Here is a 21,473-nt window from a genome sequence, read left to right on the forward strand (position 1 = left end):
TTTTTTTGGAAAATGAGGATGTTGATGAAAATAACAAGGAACTTGCTCCAACCTCATAAACAAACAATTCCGTGAAATGGAAACTGGTCCAGATTATATCATTGGAAAAGCCGAATATTTTGCATGCGGCGTATTCGGGCCAATTGTGATTTTGGTTTGTCGGTCCTCATCTCTCCTCCAATTCACCTCCAAAAGAGCTTGTGGTTCAAGCATAGGGATTGGCGGCTTGCAAAGTCCATTTGGGAAGGCCGCAGACAGGCACACCATTATGTTACGGCTGAATTCCAGTCTGCCAACCATACACTACCACACCTTCCATCTGCGAGGTTTGCTACATAGCGCCTTAGCTTCCTGTTGTCGAGTAAAGGTTACATTTCACTTGGTGCATCTGGCCATCCAAATATAGCTGCAGATCTGCGAAGGCGTTCTATTCGTCTTTGTGATATGCTGACAGAACAGTGCCAAGATAGTGTAAGCAGCCACGATAATGTAAATTTTATTTGCTTTGACTTAATTGGTCCCTTTTCGTGCAGGCACGCGCATAAACGCAGGTTTTCAGCTCGCCTGCACGGCTGTAGTGGTCAATGGATAAAGACGAAAGCCAAGCCTCTGACCATGCAACTTCATCAAATCAGTTGGAAAACACTGCATTTTTGAATGAGATGGAGGTTATTTTGGGTCACAGCAGAATGGTAAACCCCGAGGAAGCAAAGGAAGTGAAGCAGGAAAATATCGCCGGCGGTATGGTGAAACTTCATCACAAGGCTGGGCTTTTGAACAACGTCGGAGTTCATCTGGGTGACGGATTCTCAAGAACTGAAGCATTGGCAGACCTCGAGGAAGCCATCAAAGTCGGCCGAGAAGCTGTCGAAGCCACTCCGATAAATAGTCCAGACCGGGCTGGGCGTTTAAACAACCTTGGAATTCGTCTGAATGACAAATTCTCAAGAACTGGAGCATTGGCAGACCTCGAAGAAGCGAAACAGAGCTTTGCCACCTCTCTGGGGCACCTCAATGCTGCCATAAACGTACGTCTCCAAGGTGGGCGTAGGTTTCTCTCGATTCCACACATATCTAGTGATAAATCGGCATTTGAAATTGCCGAACAGGCCATTAACCTTATCCCGCTTCTATCAACTCGGTCCTTGCCAAATTCCGACAGACGACATCTCCTTTCTCAAATTTCAGGGCTATCTTCCGACGCCGCCGCTGTTGCCCTTTGTTCAAAAAAAAGCCCGGCCATCGCCATCGAGCTACTCGAAACCGGTCGCGCCGTCATCGCCGGAGACAACACCTCTTCTGCTATTTCATACAGCCCTAGTTATAGAGTGCTTATAACCCGTAAATCAGTTGTGTCAAAGACGGAAAGGAGATCCTTGACCAAAACTTTACAAGTCTCAACACTTATCATCTATAGTTCCGCAAACGTCGCGCACAATGCATCTCTTGTGCATGGGAAAGTCCAAAGTACCGAAACAACAAGAAAATAAGCAGACTCATACAGTAATTCGCTCTCCTCACAAGATTTTTTCTTTGCTTCCTTTCTCATTCCCGCCTCCCTCGATATCTGCACCGCGTTAAGCTCCCGAGTGTTTTTGGCCAAAACCATACCTATCTCGGTTAATTCGGAGAGGAAGTCCCCCAGACTCGCCAGCTCTTCGAAAACGCGCTCATCAAAGACACCTGTGCACGCGACCGGCTCGTGAAGAATGCCTGGGAACGCTGCATCTGTTTTGAGATGGAGGCGGCCGGTATGATGAACAGTTTTCCTTGCGTTGTGAAGCGCGGCATTTGCGTTATGCCCTGGCTACAGCAGTCTGCGTATTCGTAGGAAATCCTTTGTTTTGTGCCCCTGGCGGAAGGTCACGGAGGCAAGAAAGCACTGGGGTCCTGTGGTACGTAGTTCTCGCTTCTTTTCGCGTTGGTAGCCATTCTATTAATTCCCTTGGGCGTGGGCGAGCAGGTTTTTGCTTTGCCACAGGGAAAGGCTGGGTGTTTCAAGGTGTCTCAAATGCCGGAAGTACATTCAAAGAGTGGCAACCAAAAGAGCACAATGGAAATAACACTTCATCGCCAGAGAAGCTTGTTCAAATCAATCTTCTTTATGGCCCTGTTGATAATCTGAGTAACAATCTGTACTCCATCTTTTATTTGTACCTTCTGTATTAGTACACTGCGACTATCGCAATACATACCCGATGGGGATCTGTAGGGGAAGAGAGGTTTTGAGAGATGGGCCAAGGCTCGGAAGGCAAATTGTATTTTGTGAAACAATCTTCTCGTTTGATGGAGGCGCGTCGCTAAGGCTTTCGATATGGAACACTGGCTTCCCGGCGTTGGGCTGGTGCAGTGTTAGTAGATTGAAACCCTGATTAGAATGATGATCACTGCTTAAATATCACATCACAGACATATGAGTCCGCAGACAGTCTCCGCTATGCCCTCCCTTACACTTTCCGTTTGATTCATTGCCAACTATTCACCTTTCGATTCAACCTCCAAGAGCTCACCGCATCTCCAGCCTCAGCTGCTTCCATACACCGCCCAGTCTCTTTAACGTATGCCTGTTTGTAATTGGACAATCATCGATCATCTGAGGACCCTCAGACGCCTGTGAGCGGCTATAAGTACCCGGCTTACCGCTTTCGAATACCTTTTCCAGGGCTCTCTAAGTCTCAGAATGCGACTATTGGGTGCGATAGAGTGACGTCAAGAGATTTTGCGGTCGAGAAGGAGTTGAGTCGACGCTGCTTATAAAATGGACGGCGCGGCGCACCTAACATATCGGAGTGCCGAACTCGACCGAGTGAGCACGTTACCACACTCAACTCTCTGACATTCGAACCTGTAGCGATAATTTGCATATACGCGCCTAATTCATTGGCGCTATGAGTCGCTTGCTTCGTGAAGCTACGAGTCGACGTGGGAAGTCGATCGCCATTTATATAGCCGAGGAAGTTACAGACAAGGGATATCGTCGTCTCGTCGACGCTATTGACCCAAAAATCTTGGAGAAGACAACTGAAAGGGTGCAGACGGCATTGCAAGGCAAAAAGCTCCTGACAAAAGAACAGGAGCAGGTAGTTGCCAGCGCCCTTATCACGTCAGTGGCCAAGCTATTCACCCTTTCAAATACTCGATCCTTGCTTAGCAAATTGTAACACAGTTCTATGGAGCACAAAAGCCAAGGCGACCCCAACACGCACTCCTCTCTCGAGTTATACGACGAACATGGGAACATGATCGCCAAAGCCCATGTGACACGGGACAAGGATAAACAAAAAGTATTATACTGCCCGTTAATGACGATGAAGAGAATTGAACAGTACGTACTAATTAGTGGAAGTTTAGGAAGCTCGAGCTGTCTCGTGAAGAACATTGCTAGAATTTCAGGGTAAATCTAGTTTCAACGCTCAAGGCAATGACGCTGTAAGGATGCCAATCATTGATGTGCCAATACTCATTAATCTTTTGCCATTTAAGGAGCATTGGGGCCATTGTATTAAAATGTTGGACTCTCTTTTTCTTGGAGCTTGCCATGTCAAGCCATTTTCGGACTTGAGCAAACTTTTTTTCTTTAGCAATTTCTTTTCCTCAGCTACTTCTTTAAAATACCCTTCTGCCATGTTGTGACTGTTTTTCTGGCACAATGACGATGGGTAGGATGGGTCGAAGCAAAGAAAAGATGATTGGTAAAGCACAAAATAGACAATGGGTGGGAGCACAGGAATGACTGGCGAATTTATTGACCTGCATGTAACTTTGGACAAGCAACTTCTGCGGCAGATTGATGACTCTTCAATGTTATTTTCAAGCCTACAATGCGCTTACAGTATTACCAAGCAGTGACTTCTTGCTGAAATCTTCGCCAATGGTCTGACGCTTCTTCCAGCGGTCAGTTACATCAATCATCGACAGATGATTTAGGTGAACAGTATAAACCAGGTAAATTATATTAGCACAGAACTGAGCGCCGTTACCTGGTGGCTGGATGAATCTTTTTGGTATCGGGATCGTACGTAATCCAACAACCCTCCTTACCCTTGTTCTCGGCGTCTTCCGATGTCCCAACCTGTGCGATTTGGTACGCAAGCCACAGACACCTTTCACGACGCTACTCTCCCATCGACGATGTCTCAAAAGTCCTCTTATCCTCCTCCATGCTTTCATTGACGGTGAAATAGTCGTCCGGCAAAGCCATCTGTGCCCACACAAACCCGCGCATCGCCCAGTCCTCGGGGAACGGCCTCCTCTCGGCCGTGCGGGGAAACTCGCACGTTTCGTATTTACCGGGGGTTTTAAAGCCTGCTGAAAAAGAGTTCAAGCACGAATAGAGTAGATGCCAAGGAAAAGATGCCTCAAGATGCGACATTGCTGGCGTTATGGGCTCGCCACCGCCTGGGCCCTTCAAGTCAGCCATCGCAAGCAGAAACTTCAGCTTGACGATGGCGTAAGAAAGTATGTTCAGATCCCCCAGCCGTGAAAGGACAATCGTATCTGTGCTTTTGACAAAGTGGTGAACTTCTTTAAAATGTTTCAAGGGCTCGACCACGTCCTCTTTGGCTTCCGTGGTGGCAGCTGGGCCGTTTTCATCTTCAGCGTTGGACGATGCCTCATCAGCTCCAATCTTCAAGTGAAACAGAGGGTTAGTTTCGCCAGCCTAGTGCGCTACTTAGATGGATAATAAGCTGATACAATGTCAGGTTGGGTGGAGTTTGGTGAATTTGTTTATATATTAGGGTTAAACTAATGGGCTCAATATGAAATCCAACATTGCTCCCGGAACATCTCATACCCCCATGGCACCGCTACCTCTTCTACGTTTTTGTTTGGGTGCAGAGGTTCAGGGTAAATCTTCAAGAGTTCTGGTTGAAGCCCAAGTTCTTTTGTTACCTGACCGATCCGGGCTTCTCTGAAGTGGCTTTTGCGAATTCAAGGCAGCAAGGCAGTGTTCAGAGTCTGTTTGTCTGCGTACCAATCCCGCTTCATTGGATGACAGCTCTTCGCCATAAAAATCATAGTCGGGGCCGTCAAATCGTTCGCCTGTCACTTCAGATCCCAAAGCACTGGCTAGCCGCTCCTTGAGACCATAGAAGGGCCATATGGGCACACGCGTGTAATCGATGCGCATTGAAGAAGCTCCGCCTGGCTTTCTGTGAAGAGTCCTTGCCGGATTTGCAAAACCCTCTAGGAAGTCTGCACCAATAGTTCCAGTATAGATAACAAGATTGTTTTCGGCCGCGTCAAACTTGAAAACACGTACTTGGATATCGTAAATGGAGTTCATGGTTAAACATGACTGCTTACTTAAATCGGAAGATAGAGCCTCGTTGGCGGGTGGAGATAATTTAAACCGCCGACGCCCATCATTCCCATAAAGCTGTTGTTGTGCCATGGGGATAAGAACCACTACCAGATACGCATACTGGTCGGTATCAGCAGGTACAAGCCCTTTTAAACGCAATTGAATAAGGTTCAAAACAGGTGAGCTTCTGTAGCTGTCGTCCAAAGGACCTGGCGGTACCCGGAACAGGGTTTTCCGAGCCCGAGGAGGATACTCCCGGTCCACGAAGGCAAGCAATGGCGCGCTACTGAGGTTGGCTTCGCTCGATTTTGATTTTCGAGGCGAAGAAGATACGGGGCGCGCGGCGGCGAATTCAATCGATTGTGAACGCAGACTCCCCTTGTTCCATACCATGGAAAGCATAACAGCTTTCTGGTAAGAGCTCTTCCCAAAGCGTAGCTTGAGTTCCTCATCAGCCATGGCAGAAGACATGCTTGGGAAGAAGCCGCTCATCAATTCTCTCAGAGCGTGTGTTTTTGCCGGTGACGGAGATTTTCTGTCCGCAAATGTGCTGACCTCGCGGAATAACCTTTTGGCCATATCCGTTAGCTTGGGTGGCCGAAATGGTACATAACTATGAATTCTGGGGGCTGGGAAGCTGGCAAGTCCTTCATAACTGAAATGAACACTGAGTAGTGTGCTATGGAGATCTGTCCAAAGGAGTGGACGGACGTCAAGTCCGATTCGAGCCTTGCTGTGAATTATGTTGTAAAGTGAGCCTGGTTCCGGCTTTTTATAAACAGCTGACTGGCGCCTTGCGCATCTTCTTGGTTGAGCCGCAGTTGTTGGTTTTGAATCAGCGTCACGGTGAATAACAGCCCGCTTTTTCGTTGAGTCCCGCATTTTTGATATCATAGTGCCGCAGGATTTTCGGTGGGTTGAATTGTCTGTGACGTGATAGTAGGAGTTCATTGGATCTCAACAGCAGGACGGAGTTGATAAAAGAGGGTTGACCGGGAGAACTTTCCACCTTTGCAAGAATATACAAGACGCTTGTTAGCCCACTCCGCTGACGACACGGATATCTTGCTCATCAGCATGTGACAGTATATATTAACTAGACGAGGTGTCTCGCGTGGCTAATCGTCTCGCCTTGTGTTCCTTGGACGATATTTCTGGCCACACTCCGTGATAAAGCGTTATATGTTTGGCCACACCTAGGGAACCGCTTGGAGATTTCGCCAGGTTTTGGAGCTTTTCAAAGCATTCCATGGTGTTGATGACTTGTATGGAGCGGAAAAGCGCCGAAAAAGAGGCCGCTGCAAATGCAGAATTCACTAGGCGGAAGCGGCGAACATCATTGCGCGATGGCAATTGGAATGCTATTTGTGTGAGAATTTCAGCTGGTAGCATTTGAAGCATTTTACCAACAAAAAGAAAAAGAGAAAAAGAAGAAAGGGAAAAAATAAAAGAAAAGAAAAAAAGGATGCGGTGACAAGTTCCAAGGTTTTTTTCTTCTTTTTTTGGTCCAGTTGTAGAACTTGCGGCAGCGGAATCCCGGATTAGATTCCTGGATTCAAATTTGAGGCCTTCTGATTTTCGGCCCTGGATCTCTCTTGCAAGAATGTCGGAATGGAAATGAGGGCATTTTTGGCACCGTTTCTCGACAGTGTCGAGTTTGCAAAACCGATTAAACGACTGGTGACAATAGTAACAGCGGGGACTCCAGAACATCGGTCAAATGCGCTAAGCTCCAATTCAAATGCAAGGGGTATGGTAACCGCATCCAATCCACAATGGAGCAAACCACGTAATGGCCAGGTTTGGGCTGATAACGTAAATTTTATCCAACATCAACGAATACACAAGCACAATTTTAGGAAGACCCAATAGGTTTAGGACATAATGAACAAGATATTTTAATTATAATGTACATAAATAAGTTATCAATCCTCCTTATCAAAAGCCAAAAACCTATATTTGTGGCCGAACCATAGTAAAATCCGCGGGTTCAGACTTTCATAATATTTTCGACGGGACTCAGTTCAACATTTTGGTTTTGGCGATTACTGCTTAATGTCGACAAAAATTGAAAATTGCGAAGATGACCCGTACTATTAGCCCGCGGATCCTGGATGTTGTTATTCTGTCCGTTCTCCCCAATAAACTTAACGATCATCGGAAGGCAGATAATGACGATCGAAATATTGTCGGATACTCTGGACCCCAACAGCGCTCCAATATTGTTGTGTGAAAGAGCGGAGCGCACCGTAAAGCCCAGGCCAATGATAATCAATGCTTCTGTTAGGGCATTTGATATTCCGTACGCGAGATAGAGCTTGCCAACGGTCTCCGAAGATAGCTTCGAAAGGTGATATAGGACCGGCCATGCAACGGTTGTTACGACCGCAACCAGAAAAACAAAAACTAGAAGGACAAACGATAAATAGTGAACCAAACAGTCGAAACAGGGAGGATTGAAAAAAAAAACAAAGAAATATTGCCGGACACCATGTTAAATCGTATAATAACAAGGCACACCGAGGCTTTTGTCCAGGCAGTTGCAAATACGCCGAGGAGAGCAATATCGAATTAAAGCTTAAAAATATTAAAGCTTATTGCCCAAAAAAAATCAGGGGCTACCTACTTGTAGGATAAATTCAGAATTTAAACCCGCAGCTCGATAATTCCACTCCTAACAAACCAATACCGTCTGCGTGATCATTAGTGCGGCGCTCGTGACGAAAAGCCAATCACAGACGCAAATAAACAAAAAAACTCGAATTTCCTGGGATTTTTTGGAGCGAATGTATAGCCTGGCCAGAACGTTGAAAAACATTATAAAAATAAATAAAATGGTACAAAAAAAAAATACCCCTATGGGCATTACACTGCTTTGGGGTTCCATTTTAAAGATTATTGGAAAAAGAAGCAAATTAAAAAAAATAAAAGGGAAGGATATTTCGTTATAAAAGGATACATCCCTAATAGATGGCCAAGCCCTGGACGTAATGATCTTCCCGGAAATTTGTTCGGCCGGTTCATGGAGTGAAATTATTGTTTTTACTACCTTCTCAACGCTTTTTTAAACTCCTAAGAGCGTGTGATACCTAGGGTGGCCTGTTTATCACAGGCTCATTAAGGGATGGACGGTGGTCTGAACTGCCATAAAATCCAAAGGTTACAATTCAAATTGTGGACCTTCCATATCGATCGTTAAGTCGCAGTTTGTCAGTGAAATTAGGCTACTTACGTAGATACTTTGCAAGAATAAAGGGTTGGCGGTGGTACATTACTTCCTTTTTTTATATTGGAAAAGCATATTACGGCTTAATAAGATTTTGATCCGTTTTGGTTAAGTGTTTTCAACCATACTAAGTCGCCCCCTGTAAATTGGTGAAAGCCCATGGGTAAAAGGACTGTTCCGATACGGGGTTTTTCGACATCGGGGATTAGGAAGAATTAAAACTTTAATTTGCATATGCTCACCCCGGGCGGTATCGAAATTAGGCTGCTCATTGGGGCGCCTTGTGGATCCACACCACCGCTTCACACTAAAAAATGGGGCAACTATTTTAGCCGAAAGGCGTTTAAATTTACGTACTGCATCGCACGAGGCTTAGGGATATCGAGGTTGTGTGCTAACAATTAGGGTCAATATAGTAACCTGATCACTCTCGCCTTTTTGCACAAAAACGATCATCTTAAAAAGTTTATCGAGCCACTGAAATTTAAGAAATTCTTTACAAAGCATATAGAATTTTTGCATATTATTGCCGCACCATCCAACGCCCTCTGCAATGGCAAAATCATTCTTTACCGCCTTTAAATTTATTTGTTTCTAACCCCAGTTAAAACCGAAAGTGATTGGGAATAAGGAATGCCTTATGCTTCCCGTAAGGAGAGAAAGGAACTAGGGAGAGTACCGTATTCGTATTGAACTGTTGTCTAATGGGGTGCTACTCGATGCCATTCTGAAGCCAAGCTGACGGATGGCGCAAAACTAACCCCAAGTAACGGCACAATTTGTCATTTTTGTATTACAACAGCTGTTATGATGGGATATGCACGTGATCCCTGGATTAGCGTGGAAGGAGGAACCAATTCGAAACCAAGAAAGTGAATCTTTGAATATATTTGAAATCCTAGTGGATTTGAATATCGAGGCGACCTTCAGGGTCGAGTGATAACCAGGGAGCATTTGAGGGCGATAGTTTTGAGCGGGCTGAGAATAATTTCGACGACGAGTGCTTTCTCGTTTAATGATAATTAATCCATGAAAGTGAAAGAAGCGGACGGACGATGTGGTCCGTCAAAGTTGCGTGTGTTTCTACCCCACATACCCCATATGGCTAGCGCGAGGCATTTTTGCGCTCACATGCCACTAATTCTTGTAGAGCATATTATCCCACCTCCCTTCTAGGTATTTTTTTGAAGCTGCTCATTTTCCTCCATTCTCCTGCCCCATTTCCTTGGTTTCGTTCCAGGCATTTTTATTACGAAGCAACTTCCCCATTTCAACGAATATTCTACCTTTTTAATCGATTTTCCATCTTTATCGCACCTTGTTAATACTATGGGAAACACCTGCCCGAACTGTGGAGGGAAAGGGATGAGGGGGGATTGTCCAAATTGTGGGAAATAACAAGCTCTAAATCGGAGTAAGCTTTATATTGAATTCTTATATTTGAGATATACTAACTTGAGTCGGATCTCAGACATTTAACAGTGTTTTTGGGATCGGATTCCATTTCCAAGTTCCAGCCAATCTTAATATCCTTTCTCATCGCCTCGACAATTCCTTTTACATATGGATTATTCAGCTTTAACTGCGGAAACCCCACGAACGTTTGTGGCAGGCCAATTATAATAGTTAGGGCTACACCAGTTTCGATTTGGTGGTTAAGACTGGGATCGAATAGCGCGCTAGAGGAGCTATTAGTTAGTTGAAAATTACACCGGATCGAAATTCACAGTTTGGTTTACTTACAAACTATCTGACATTCGTTTATTTGGGTACTGTTTAAGCGCCGATTGATTATTTTTGAACAGAAGCGTCTCCTTTGTCGGAGTCCAATCTACTCCATGGGACCCGACAAAATACCGGACGCTTGCATTCGCAGTGAGTAAATGTAAATCCAAAAAACGATCGCTTTGACCAATGTTACGTCGAAGAAAGATTGAAAGTCCCCCTGTTCCAATATCGCTATAATAAAAGCAATGTCCTATTATGTACGGTCTTTCGTTTGGCGCAAACCACTTCCTGAGAAATTCTCGCAGCTGCGTGCTTGCTAATATAGAACGAAGGATGCCGAGTCCCTGGGCGAAGTTATCTAATTTTTGGATAGTTTTTAAAGCTTTAGCGGCAAAGCTGTCGTTCCAATGTAAGTATCCATCCGTATGAAGCCTGTCCACCGCGTCGATTAAACCTGGATAGGCCTTATCGCTAGTTTGCATGCTGTAGGGAGCTTGTTCGTCACCGGCCACCGTCTCGAGCTCATAGGGGAAATTCCTGAACATCATTATTGGAGCCCAGCCACTGACGTTTTGGAGGTTGGGTTGGGTATGGTGTTTTTCAAGCCATTCTTGGAAGGTTGTGAATTGAGAATCGCTCGCGAAGTGCCAATTGCAAGTTTGAAGGCAACTCATTGCATTTTAATACCATGTTAATTAACTGCTACGCACTTTGAGAGAAGATAACAATTTACCAAGTATGGTTTGGACTTTTTTTTTCGCCATATCGGTTGAATGAATTTGGGTAGATGGCAATTCTGATATGGAGGTTGACGTAGATTTTAGTGGTGAAGGTGCAGGAGATATTAGCGACCAGTTAATAGGTATTAACACGTCGTCCACACCATCTGTCGTCACATCGATAGTAGGGCATCTGCTAGGCACATTCCTCTTATCCGTATTAGCACTTTTCATATCAAAAATGTTAGTAATGTATGTTTGTGAATCAAAATTTCTCCTTATTTACCCCTCGGTCATAGCCACATCGTTATCAGCTCTTTGGTCTTCGGCTGACAAAGGTCGTTTAGTGGGAGCGGGCTGTGCTTTCATCACCGCACCCTCGTTTAATGAGTCCTGGAATAGCTTTGCTGGTGACGACAGAGAAGAGGCGTTCAAGGAAGCAAAGGCTGACGAGCCACGCCTTTGGTTTTCGACGCGGGGGTTGTTGCTTGTAGCGTTAATCTTTTTCGGTGCAATCCGGTCTGCATGATTATAGGAGCGAATCAGACAGAATTATATAACGGGGGAATGGCGGCTTACTGCTATTTTGTTTATGGATGCTCCCGGATTGGAAAATAGTTCTGTTGGGGACAATGACAAAGAGACGTTCAGGGGAGCAGTCTCGGTTTCAGCCATTGTAATTTCATCGCCAACTGTCGCGAGACCTTTTCTTAGCACAGTCACCCTGTCTTCTGTCTCAGCAATGTCCATAACAAATTGTCAACAGTATCACTGTTAGCTGGAGGTTCTTTACATTTACACATTAGTAGTCATGACCCCGTCGTTGTACGCTCTTGTGGTTGGTAACAATATTTTTCGTCGTTTTACCCTTAAGGGAGCGCATTGTGCTCTCTCCACCACGACCCCTTCTGATGAGTCCCATAATGAGTCTGCTGGCGATAGTGAGGAAGATACGTTCCGAGCAGTTGCTGATGAGCCATTTTTTCGTTTGCCCCCCTGGTAGGGATATGGAAGAGTTGAGAGGTCGGCGATGCGGAAATTCTCGCTTGAGTTGATGATAGTGTCGTTATGGTTGTCTATCCCTCTGTTGGAAGCAACGACTCGGTTGTTAACAGGCCCACTAATGGCGGCGGCTGTTATGGTTTTGCGAAACTCTCGCGCGTCGAAGTTCCAGAAGTCCTGGAGAAGGTTACTAGGGCTAGACAAAAACGCGCTGTAGTTGTCTGCAATCGTTTTAGCGAATGCCAGGACATAAACTCCACAGTCGGAACCATTGGTCTGCTGGGGAACTTGTATTTGAGTTTCCTCTACCCGACCTTTCCACCCAAGATCGTTGAGATATGCGAGCCAACGTTCGAAATTTTGGGCGTACGAGGCCACGCTCTCCCAGGAATTAAGAAAGCAGACGGTTCGATCGGTGTCAACTAAAGAGTTGGATGGCTTGTACATGACCATTAGGTACCAGTGATGATTGTGGTTGATAGGGATTATTATTAGATTTGTTAAGGGATTACCATGTTCGGCCTTCCACTTTTTGTTAATGGGCCTTTCCTGATTGAAGAAACAGCTGTTGAAGAAACAGAAGCCGTGCTTTTTGGCGAGGTCACCCATATATTTATCGATGACATTGTCGGTTAGCCAGGAGGTCGGAACCACCAAGGTTGATGATGACCGGAGAGGGAGAGGGTTGGATAAGGCTGGTGTTGCCGGCAGTGACCAAGGAGATGACGATGAAGGCAGTGGTGGGAAATCGGAGGGCGCTAGAAGAGATGGGTGTGGGGACGCTTCGATTCCGCCTGCCTCGGTGTTGTCTTTGTTTTGCAAGTTGAATGGTGATACGAACAATATGGGCGAGAATGGTAAACATGGTTGTGAGGTTGCTTTTGTGCAGTCTGCGTTCGGTACCTTGGTAGGGAAGGACGATGGTTTTGGAAGCGGGCTCGAAAGGACGACATGTCCACGTTGATCAACTCGATAGTTGCCAGGCAGAGGATCTGAAGACTTGATTTTAAGGAGGGCGACTTGATGCTCCAAAGGTAAACTTTGGCTGAAAGGGTGGATTTCCCAAATCCTTTTGGCAAATGCATCACCCGTGAAGATCGATTTAAGAAACTCTTGCCCTGTTTGCGACAGATCCTGATATTGAGTGTGGGCTTTAAGGTACTTCTTAACGCCCTTCGAGTTCAATTTTGTGACCTTGGCCTCGCCAAACGGGAGGAAAACTATGAGGGCCCCGAGATATTGGTGAAATTTTGAGGCTTCACTTAGATTGTTTTTGAAAGTCTTATACGTAATTTTCGGGCTTTCGAGACGATGGTACGCCGCATTAAGCAACTCAACCTTTATATTCTTGCGCTTCTTGCACTTCTGTGATTGCAATTGCCTATTAACTTTAAGGTAGGCTAATATACGCAAAAGTTTTCGAATAGGTATTGTATCGCCAATTTGGATAGCGATTTTGGTAAATGCAATAACTTAATCGGTCGGTGTCAGTTCGTGGAGGTTAAATTGGGGGGCTTCCGAAATATAATTTCTCCAAATCGAAACTAAATTTTAAAATCGCTCCACCGCTCCGGTGAATAATATATTCGCTAAAGCGGCGTCATTGGCTTCGTCCTTAACGTCCATAGTCAAAATTCTTCAATAATGGGAGGACGTAAAGCCCAGAACGACTTTTTAGCATCGGAAAAAATGGGAAAAAAAAACCAAATAAAGTTCTGCAAATAAACAGAGTATAGGACGACTACCCACCCCCGGTCCTTTCGTAAATAAGCGACAAGCCCTGCTACCCCGCCCTTAAATCGGTGCGATGTATGTACATTCTGGGCACACAACCCATCAACTATTCTGCCGAACAGTACATATGGCACAATATACTGTTCCGTACTCATACAAAGTGTCCTGCGTGCAGGACACTTTAACTGGGATACATCCCCTTGTCGCCGTGTAATTGGCTTCACGGTGATACTACAATATGCAGCGAGATGAAACTATCACATGATTGCGATTGGGTTGCGCATTCTTTCTGTGTCTTGCGGTTGACGAAGCTGGTGTCCTAAAAAGATCGTTTAAGGCAAATTACGGGAGGTAAAGCTAAAGCAATCCTAATTCTCCTCAACCGAAAATTCGTCCTGAAATCCTAGCAATGTTCTTCACGAGACGGTTCGATCTTTCTAAACTCCCACTAATTAGTAAGTACCGTTTAGTTCTCGCCATTGTCCCGTGTGACATGGGAATCTATAGATTTACGACTCCAGCGAGGTGCTCCAATAATCGAGAATAGAAGGCATACACCCCATCCACAACCATTTTAAACCCACCCGAGCAAGGAATATCAGGAAAAAGAGGCGAGGGAATCCTCTTGTGTAACGTTCCAAGACCCACCATATGACACCGCTCTCGCGAGACATCATCTTATTACCGTGGCGGCTTAATGGATGCAAGGACAGGAGGTTGGGGTGCCAGTCATCCTGCAACTAGACTGGCGACAAATACGTGGTGATAGAGCAGGATGCCTGCGTCAGTTTTCAGTACCAATCTCATACCAGCAGCCGGGAATGTGATTGCAGTTGAAGCAAAAACAGCATCAGCACGTCTTGGGTTTTCCTATCACAGCTCAGCAGGTAGTCCAGCTCAAAATTAATCGACATGTGTGACCATACAAAGGTACGGGAGACCAAGCACGTGAAACACTAAGATCCCGAATATAACATGTCTCGCCTAATGGTTTGCTCGCGGGCGTGGCTCGTTCATGTCAAAAGTTGCGCTGAGGAGCAGACCTTGGGGATACTTGCACCGATGGGATAACGAGGTGGGGAGATAATTGCTCAGGCAACCTGATTGCATGTATAGTTTCGGAAGATCCGTCCAGGAATAAACAATACACTGACGTTTTCGTTTCTTGCGAAGTTCAGAAAAGCACTGGCGTTCACGACGACGCCCCCACTATCCTTACCTCTCAAGACAAAGACGAGAACGACCAACCCATAAGACGCGACTGATCGACGAGTTTGTTTGGATACATAGAACAGCACTTAACACGCGTAGAGGAGGAGGCAATTATTTAAAGTGGATCATTTTAGGAGAGAGAGGGGGCCTGGACTGCGTCTATCACGGGACTTGTGAGTTACACAGTTTCTCCTTTGTGGAGGCCTCCTTGTTTACCGTTCGTTTTTCAAATCGATTGGGCATGATTTGTGTTGCTTGCGGGTGGCGCGTTATTTTGGTTGTCTATCGACTGAGTGAACAGGGAGCATGTACCCGGTCATGAGATGTTCTTTTTCACGGCTGCTTTGGAGCTGCACAATGTGACCATGGGTGCTGAATTCATGGGGTTAAAATGGTATGGAGGTTCTGGACTTTGGGGCGTGGACGCAGTCACTCTTCGTAGTAGCAGTACTAATCGTTCCAGAGGAAAGTCTTCCCTGGAGGGTCACAGTACCTCTTGGGAACTAACGACAGCCGGATGCCAGCTTCTTCACGTCGGCTACACCCATACTCGCTCATGAGGTAATCACACATACGAGTCTTCGGACGACCTTAACGCCGGGCATATTAGCCTGTATGCCGTCTCCGCCACAATCCAAACAGATACGATCATCTCCGGCCGCTGGTTATCCCCGGTTCCTGCGAGCCATGGGTGTGGGCAAGAGGGTGCGAGAGGGGTTGCACCCTCTCGCCCGGATCCTTCCCATCTAGCGGGGACCAATATTGGTTGGAGATAATAATTACAAGTTTTCCCGACTGCAAGCAGCAAGCGGAAGCACGAGCGGTAGAGACGTGGTTACGGTCAAGTTAGTCATGGAGGTTACAGATGGACAGAGAAACAGAAAACGGAAAGGGGGTTACCAGGCGAGCATTTTGGCGCCACACAACCACAGCTCGATACGGACCAGATGTCGAAACGAAAATTAGGAGTGCAAACATTGACAGCAAAAGTCCCACCTCTGAGAGATACCATCACGAGGACGATAAGTCTTTGCCTTTAAAAGCTTAATATACCCTTTCCAAAACTCTTGGATTCTTCAGGCACCTTCATAGTACCTTCACAGAATACTTTGAAGAGTCGGCATATCAATACACCAAACCCATCATTATCCTGTTGGTACGATCAGCATGTGTCAAAAAGTTACCAATCTATTTGATTGTGGTCATACCAAAGAACCCTCCGTGTTGCACCCTAAAGACCCCGAAGACTGCCCAGAAGCCGTACAAGCAAATCGCCACAATGCAAGAACCGGCAAACTTCTTCCTTGCCTAGACCCTCCAACAACTCGGGCCAACACTGGGGGGTATTGTCAGACCACGAAATGCAAGAAGTGGTATCTCAAACAATATGGCTGGTACTGCTGCCAGTGTCAAACCCAAATTGATGGAGCAGATGAACTTGGCAATGTGTATGATACTTGCTTCTGCGAACACTCAATCTGTCGAAAATTTCGATCAGTTGTCTCGTAAGTCATATTTTTATTCTTCCATTTTTAGGGTTGAACGTAGGCTGATAATTTCAAATAACTCTAGTCAGGAGGATATTAATCACCAACCGCGATATGAGGACTATTAGCCGAATATGGTTGTCCCGTGCACCTACAGCGAACGCAATCAGCCCCAGGTCAAAGACACTACACAAGCACTCTCGAACCCACCTTGCCACATGCCTTTTCATCACTTTCTCGCTTTGCCACACTTTTTAATCAGAAACTTGACCTAACAAGCAAGTCACACTCATTTGCTTCACGTTCCTTAGGCTTGAGCCTGCCAAAGGAAACCCACGCATTGTTTTCATATCACGAGTAGTATGACAAACGGTAGGATTCTATCATTTTAAATAGTAAAATATCAAAGACAACGTTCAGAATAGCAATTTGTTATGTTACCGTGAGAAGTACACAAGTTAATAGACCGCACATATTAAGGCAAAATTGATAGTCACACATTGGCTAATATCAAATTACTTCAGGCCTTGAAATCTTTTCATTATAGCACAAGCGACTTTGTGTCATGGTAATGCAAAATTGAAGTCTGCCGCTGGCCCCTTTTTAGTTGGTCGCCTCTGTCCGCCTCTGGAATACATCTTCAACCCATGTTACAAAGCCAAACTTGAATCTTATCCAACCCTTCAAGGTCACCTTCCTCTGTTTCACAGTTATCGTGACTAACCCAAGTGTGAGTGTAGCCGCCGTCAAAGTCAATCAACCACAAGTCATCATTCTTATCAACCAATATGTTGTCAGGTTTTGCATCTCCCCATTGTATCCCAGCCTTGTGAAGGGTTTGAACGGTCGTTCCCAGTTCTTTGGCCCAGCGCTTGCGAGTTTCCTGGTTGGTTGACCTGGCGATATTCATCAAGGTGCTGGGTGCGGGAGTGATTTTGGGCTCAATGTACACCAAGAGCAAACCAGTAATTCGTGTTTGGTCAGGAGTGTCGACATCGACATCGCACACGACACCTTGGAGGCGACAAATGCGCATATCAGATGGGATTTGACCGGTTGCTAAAGCGTCCGAAATTTTGCGGAAAGTTCTGAGCTCACGAAAAACTGCCGGGAATCCGCGTTCAAAGCCTTTGAAATGGCAAACAACATCTCCTTGAACAAAAACCTTGGATGGAGGAGATAAAAGCGGATTTTCGCCGGGATTGGTCGAAATTATTTGGACGTCACGTGCTAAGTACCAATTTGGCACCCACTTGTCCAAATCAAGGCTCTTCCATAATCTCGATTGCCGATATTCTCCGGGAGGCAGGTAAGGATTTTCGTAGTCTCTCCTTGGTCGAATCTTGCCTTCATCTGCAGTGGCAATCAATAGAAACCACTCAGGGTTAAGCCATTGATGCAATGTGATTGGTGGCATTGGTGGGTCTGGGGCGAGCGCTGAGATAATTTCGTTGAATGGTTGTGCAAGCTTTTCTGCCTCAGCCTTTCTCACATCGTAGCCTTCGTCACCACCGTCGTCTTTGTGTTCATTGGTTTTCAATATCTTGAGCGACTTGTAAAAGTCTGCAAGAAGAATTGGCTCTGCTTCCAACTCAGCGGGTATCCACTGAAGATAGAAAACAGCTCCAGAAGAGCGCACGATTATTGTGCATTCGTTATCCCTGGTGCTGGTGGTCCAACTGTCAATAACGAATTGTGTCTGCATTGCTGCAATGCTTATTGTTTGTTAATCGAAAGCGACAACGACAGAAATGATTTCAGAAGTGACAGACCGCAGCCGGTGATAAAAGTCTCCAAAAGTCTTTTCTTTTCCTTTCTTTGCTTTTCTTTTACTTTCTTTTCCTTTTAGTCGCACTGACATCAGCTCAGCTTGATGATATCAAGGCTAGCGGGCGTATGAGACGTCGTCTATTGCTTTTCAGTCGTAGGTTGGTTGGTGGGACCATTTGTATCTAGGATGTATGCGCACATCCTAAAGGTGGGGTATGTGGAGCACTTTGCCGCGTTTGTCAGAATTCGCTAGTACATGGCTTTTCCCTGTTGGCTTGAGCCACGGCATCATCCACAGTCTGGCTCATGGGCAATGTGCCATGCCACCAGTTGTCGACCTTCTGTTGATAATACTCAATCTGTTCAGCAGTCATGCTGCCATGCACATCGCCTATGCCCCATCAGAAATCGCGAGGTTAAAGATCTCTTCAACCAGTTGCTCCAAGCCGTGGCTTTTCTCCATCAGAGTGGAGTCACACATCGAGACATCAAACCTGCGAATGTGATGATTATCCGGCGTGAATCTTTGTCAAGCTGGCCGACTTTGATTTGGCATCAGTACCCACCACAAGCCTGGAAGAATTCTGCGGCACTTAACCGTCCCATTTCGAGTGCATAGGTTGTATCATTAACCGGAAACAACAAGACCGCAATCCGCTCCCGAATCCAGGCCAATGATATACATCTGAGCGCTCGGGACGTTCGGCAAGATAACGGACACAAATTCGTCGTTACTCGGCGGCAAAGGGTGTCCATGGGCCCAGATTCAGCTTGAATGCTACTCAAATTTGTAGTGCGGGTAATCTGAGCAGAAGGAAGCGTGATTATATTCGGGTAAAACTGAACTCGCACTGCAAAGTCCCAAACATCAAAAACAACCTTATGTTCCCTTTGCAGACATCGTGCTTCTTTGCAGAGCCGGGGGAATCGAGGAGGACACGCAACAACTACTGTTGCAGGCACCTGTGGAGCTGCTACCGGAGAAGCAGCAAAACTATATAGAGGCATCCCTTGTGCGAATGCGCCGGTGAATAAAGATTTTCAGCTAGTATAACTTTGCCTTGATTCTGAGCCAGTCAGAGCTGCTTGGGGGGAAAACGGCAGTTGGTAGGCCAAGCTCAAATCAATAAGGTCAAAACGACGTAATATTAAGACTATTCTATTCCCAAAAGCTTAGATATATGACCCGGATATGCTTTAGCCTTCCAAACTTCCCGACTGACTAACGTAGGTGTAGCCACCGTTTAAATCACGACAAAACTTCTCGCCAGGTTGCCCGTTCTTGATGGAATGCAAGTATTCCTCTGCACGTGAGTCATACCTTATCTTTCCGGTACCGCCTTGTGTAGCGTGTCTTTCGACGTGGCTCGTGAAATTTTCCTTCCGTTTTACCTGCCTTTGGCATATTGGACAGGTGAACTCAGATATTTTATCATGTGACCTGCGGTTACCTGATCAGATACCGGCCTTTTGTGATTTTCATCTTCCTTGGAGTGCGATCGTCGTCAGGCATACAGATACTCACTTCTGATGGCGCTGTGTATGGCTGGCAAAGCTTGCCCCACAGCTTTTACAACGATGTTTCTTGGCCTCAATCTCACAATCGATTCCGCCAAGTATGATGCGCTTTGGCTTGCGGCCCCTTAATTTCCATCTGTTGCTTTACCAATTTCAGAAAAGGTCCCTCTTATGAAAACCTGAAATCGGTGCTTAATAAGCGGGGGAAATACGAGGAGGCAGAGCATATACATTGGACAACATTTGCTCTTAGTAAAATGGTTCTAGGTCAAGAAAATCCGAGCATATTTAACGTTATGAACAACCTGGCCCTAATGCTCGATAGGCAGAGGAAATACGAAGAGGCAGAGGAGATGTGCCGGACAACATTAAAGCTTAGTGAAAAGGTGCTGGGTCAAGAAAATCCGGACACACTTATCAGCATTAATAACCTAGCCCTAATGCTCTATAAGCAGGGAAAATACGAGGAGGCAGAGCAGATGCTTCGGACAACGCTGGCGCTTAGAGAAAAGGTGAGCCTGTCTAACGCCATTCGCTGCCCTGGTTAGCACGCCAAAGAGCACTATAGGCGCGGTATTGTGGACTACGCACTTATCAGTCCTCGAATTTCTATAGAGCGTGCACCCCTGGATAAATTAAACAACCTTACGCTCTCATCTGTCCACCCTTCCGCTTTTATATGCCTTAGCAGTGGGCGTCGCTTTGCCTTCGGTATTTTCCAAATCTATCTTTTTTTCAGTTGTTCCGGTTGAGATGACCTTTGCGAAATATGCCTGTTTGAAAGTAGGGAGTTTATCATGAGGCCGCTCAAGCAACGTAATGAGAAACGCTATTGCTTAAAGGCACACTTCGCCAAGGGACGAGGCCGCATCCAAAACAACAACTCTAAGCTCTTGTCAAAGTTCTTCGACATAGTGCATGAAAATGCAAGATATCAGCAAAGCTGAACACCATTTCCTCCCTGGTGAGGAGTTCCCGTAAAGAGAATGCGATCATGTTCATTATTTGGTTGATCGTTGCTCGTACCTCATTGCTCCTTGGAAGGCCTAAAAGCTCCTTAAAGATCTTTATTACCCTTTTGTCGTCACTGCAAATGCACGCTAAGAGCCTGCATAAACGCGTGACTGATCAAAACATGAATACGAATTGGTTTGATTGGCCTGCACCCAAGTAATCCCTACGTGATTACAGCCTGATGAGATGTAGATCCTCAACTTTCTTTCCAAGGGAAGCAATAGTCTTATGTATTCGAGCGGATGCAGACATGGTGCAGACAAGAGGATGCGGTCCAGAGGGTGCATGCGAGATCCCAGACATATACATTCCACATGCATCTTCTCGACCGCATCTTCTTGTCTACACCCTCTCTTGATTTATACCACTGAATTTTCGAATTGCAAACCATTCAGTGGCTGTCCATTTCAGCTTGGCTTTCGAAAAGTTTCAACTCGCCGCCGCGTCCGAGTCTTCTGTGCCATCAGGGTGGCACAATCGAAGGTGACACTGTTATATCTACATACCCGTTGTTTGTGCTATTTAATCAAACTCCGAGGCATATGCAGCGATGTCCAACCAGCAACATCGAGAATTCAGTTGGCTACAGCAGTAAATGAAGGTGGTAAAGAATTCCATGAGGCTGTTTTTATCCAGCATTAACGTCAAAACAATAGCTATATCTATGCGTCGCAGGATTTCTAACGCTTAATCAGCATTGGGAGCATAATATCTTCAAAGCGCTATACCCTAGATCGTGCTAGCCCACTCCAGTCAAT

The 21,473-nt window shown here is 45.8% G+C and overlaps 9 protein-coding genes across 9 annotated transcripts; 3 read left to right on the forward strand and 6 right to left on the reverse strand.

Moving 5' to 3' along the window:
• Nucleotides 1–743: 743 nt before the first annotated feature.
• Nucleotides 744–1,490, forward strand: PgNI_12562 (uncharacterized protein; the record flags this gene model as incomplete). Its single annotated transcript, XM_031132509.1, has 1 exon — nt 744–1,490. One exon carries the CDS (start codon nt 744–746, stop codon nt 1,488–1,490), a length of 747 nt encoding a protein of 248 aa, XP_030975977.1.
• A 3,485-nt stretch (nt 1,491–4,975) lies between these two features.
• PgNI_12564 (uncharacterized protein) lies at nt 4,976–6,187 on the reverse strand (the record flags this gene model as incomplete). Its single annotated transcript, XM_031132510.1, has 2 exons — nt 4,976–5,262; nt 5,308–6,187. Coding segments are annotated over 2 exons (1,167 nt in total), but the record flags the coding sequence as incomplete, so codon positions are not given.
• A 1,108-nt stretch (nt 6,188–7,295) lies between these two features.
• Nucleotides 7,296–8,123, reverse strand: PgNI_12565 (uncharacterized protein; the record flags this gene model as incomplete). The annotated part of the gene is made up of 2 exons (XM_031132511.1): nt 7,296–7,646; nt 7,989–8,123. The coding sequence occupies 2 exons, from the start codon at nt 8,121–8,123 to the stop codon at nt 7,296–7,298; spliced, it is 486 nt and encodes a 161-aa protein (XP_030975975.1).
• Nucleotides 8,124–9,981: 1,858 nt separating this feature from the next.
• On the reverse strand, nt 9,982–11,728 carry PgNI_12566 (uncharacterized protein; the record flags this gene model as incomplete). The annotated part of the gene is made up of 4 exons (XM_031132512.1): nt 9,982–10,219; nt 10,275–10,823; nt 11,265–11,479; nt 11,558–11,728. The coding sequence occupies 4 exons, from the start codon at nt 11,726–11,728 to the stop codon at nt 9,982–9,984; spliced, it is 1,173 nt and encodes a 390-aa protein (XP_030975980.1).
• A 45-nt stretch (nt 11,729–11,773) lies between these two features.
• Nucleotides 11,774–13,606, reverse strand: PgNI_12567 (uncharacterized protein; the record flags this gene model as incomplete). Its single annotated transcript, XM_031132513.1, has 2 exons — nt 11,774–13,345; nt 13,547–13,606. 2 exons carry the CDS (start codon nt 13,604–13,606, stop codon nt 11,774–11,776), a joined length of 1,632 nt encoding a protein of 543 aa, XP_030975974.1.
• Nucleotides 13,607–16,093: 2,487 nt separating this feature from the next.
• On the forward strand, nt 16,094–16,541 carry PgNI_12568 (uncharacterized protein; the record flags this gene model as incomplete). Its single annotated transcript, XM_031132514.1, has 2 exons — nt 16,094–16,431; nt 16,499–16,541. 2 exons carry the CDS (start codon nt 16,094–16,096, stop codon nt 16,539–16,541), a joined length of 381 nt encoding a protein of 126 aa, XP_030975976.1.
• Nucleotides 16,542–17,016: 475 nt separating this feature from the next.
• On the reverse strand, nt 17,017–18,118 carry PgNI_12569 (uncharacterized protein; the record flags this gene model as incomplete). The annotated part of the gene is made up of 2 exons (XM_031132515.1): nt 17,017–17,112; nt 17,138–18,118. 2 exons carry the CDS (start codon nt 18,116–18,118, stop codon nt 17,017–17,019), a joined length of 1,077 nt encoding a protein of 358 aa, XP_030975973.1.
• A 21-nt stretch (nt 18,119–18,139) lies between these two features.
• On the reverse strand, nt 18,140–18,557 carry PgNI_12570 (uncharacterized protein; the record flags this gene model as incomplete). The annotated part of the gene is made up of 2 exons (XM_031132516.1): nt 18,140–18,282; nt 18,440–18,557. 2 exons carry the CDS (start codon nt 18,555–18,557, stop codon nt 18,140–18,142), a joined length of 261 nt encoding a protein of 86 aa, XP_030975978.1.
• A 1,401-nt stretch (nt 18,558–19,958) lies between these two features.
• Nucleotides 19,959–20,340, forward strand: PgNI_12571 (uncharacterized protein; the record flags this gene model as incomplete). The annotated part of the gene is made up of 2 exons (XM_031132517.1): nt 19,959–20,213; nt 20,317–20,340. The coding sequence occupies 2 exons, from the start codon at nt 19,959–19,961 to the stop codon at nt 20,338–20,340; spliced, it is 279 nt and encodes a 92-aa protein (XP_030975979.1).
• Between the last annotated feature and the right edge of the window lie 1,133 nt (nt 20,341–21,473).

This window comes from Pyricularia grisea (assembly GCF_004355905.1).
Source record: "Pyricularia grisea strain NI907 chromosome Unknown Pyricularia_grisea_NI907_Scaffold_16, whole genome shotgun sequence".
Classification (NCBI taxonomy): Eukaryota; Fungi; Ascomycota; class Sordariomycetes; order Magnaporthales; family Pyriculariaceae; genus Pyricularia; species Pyricularia grisea.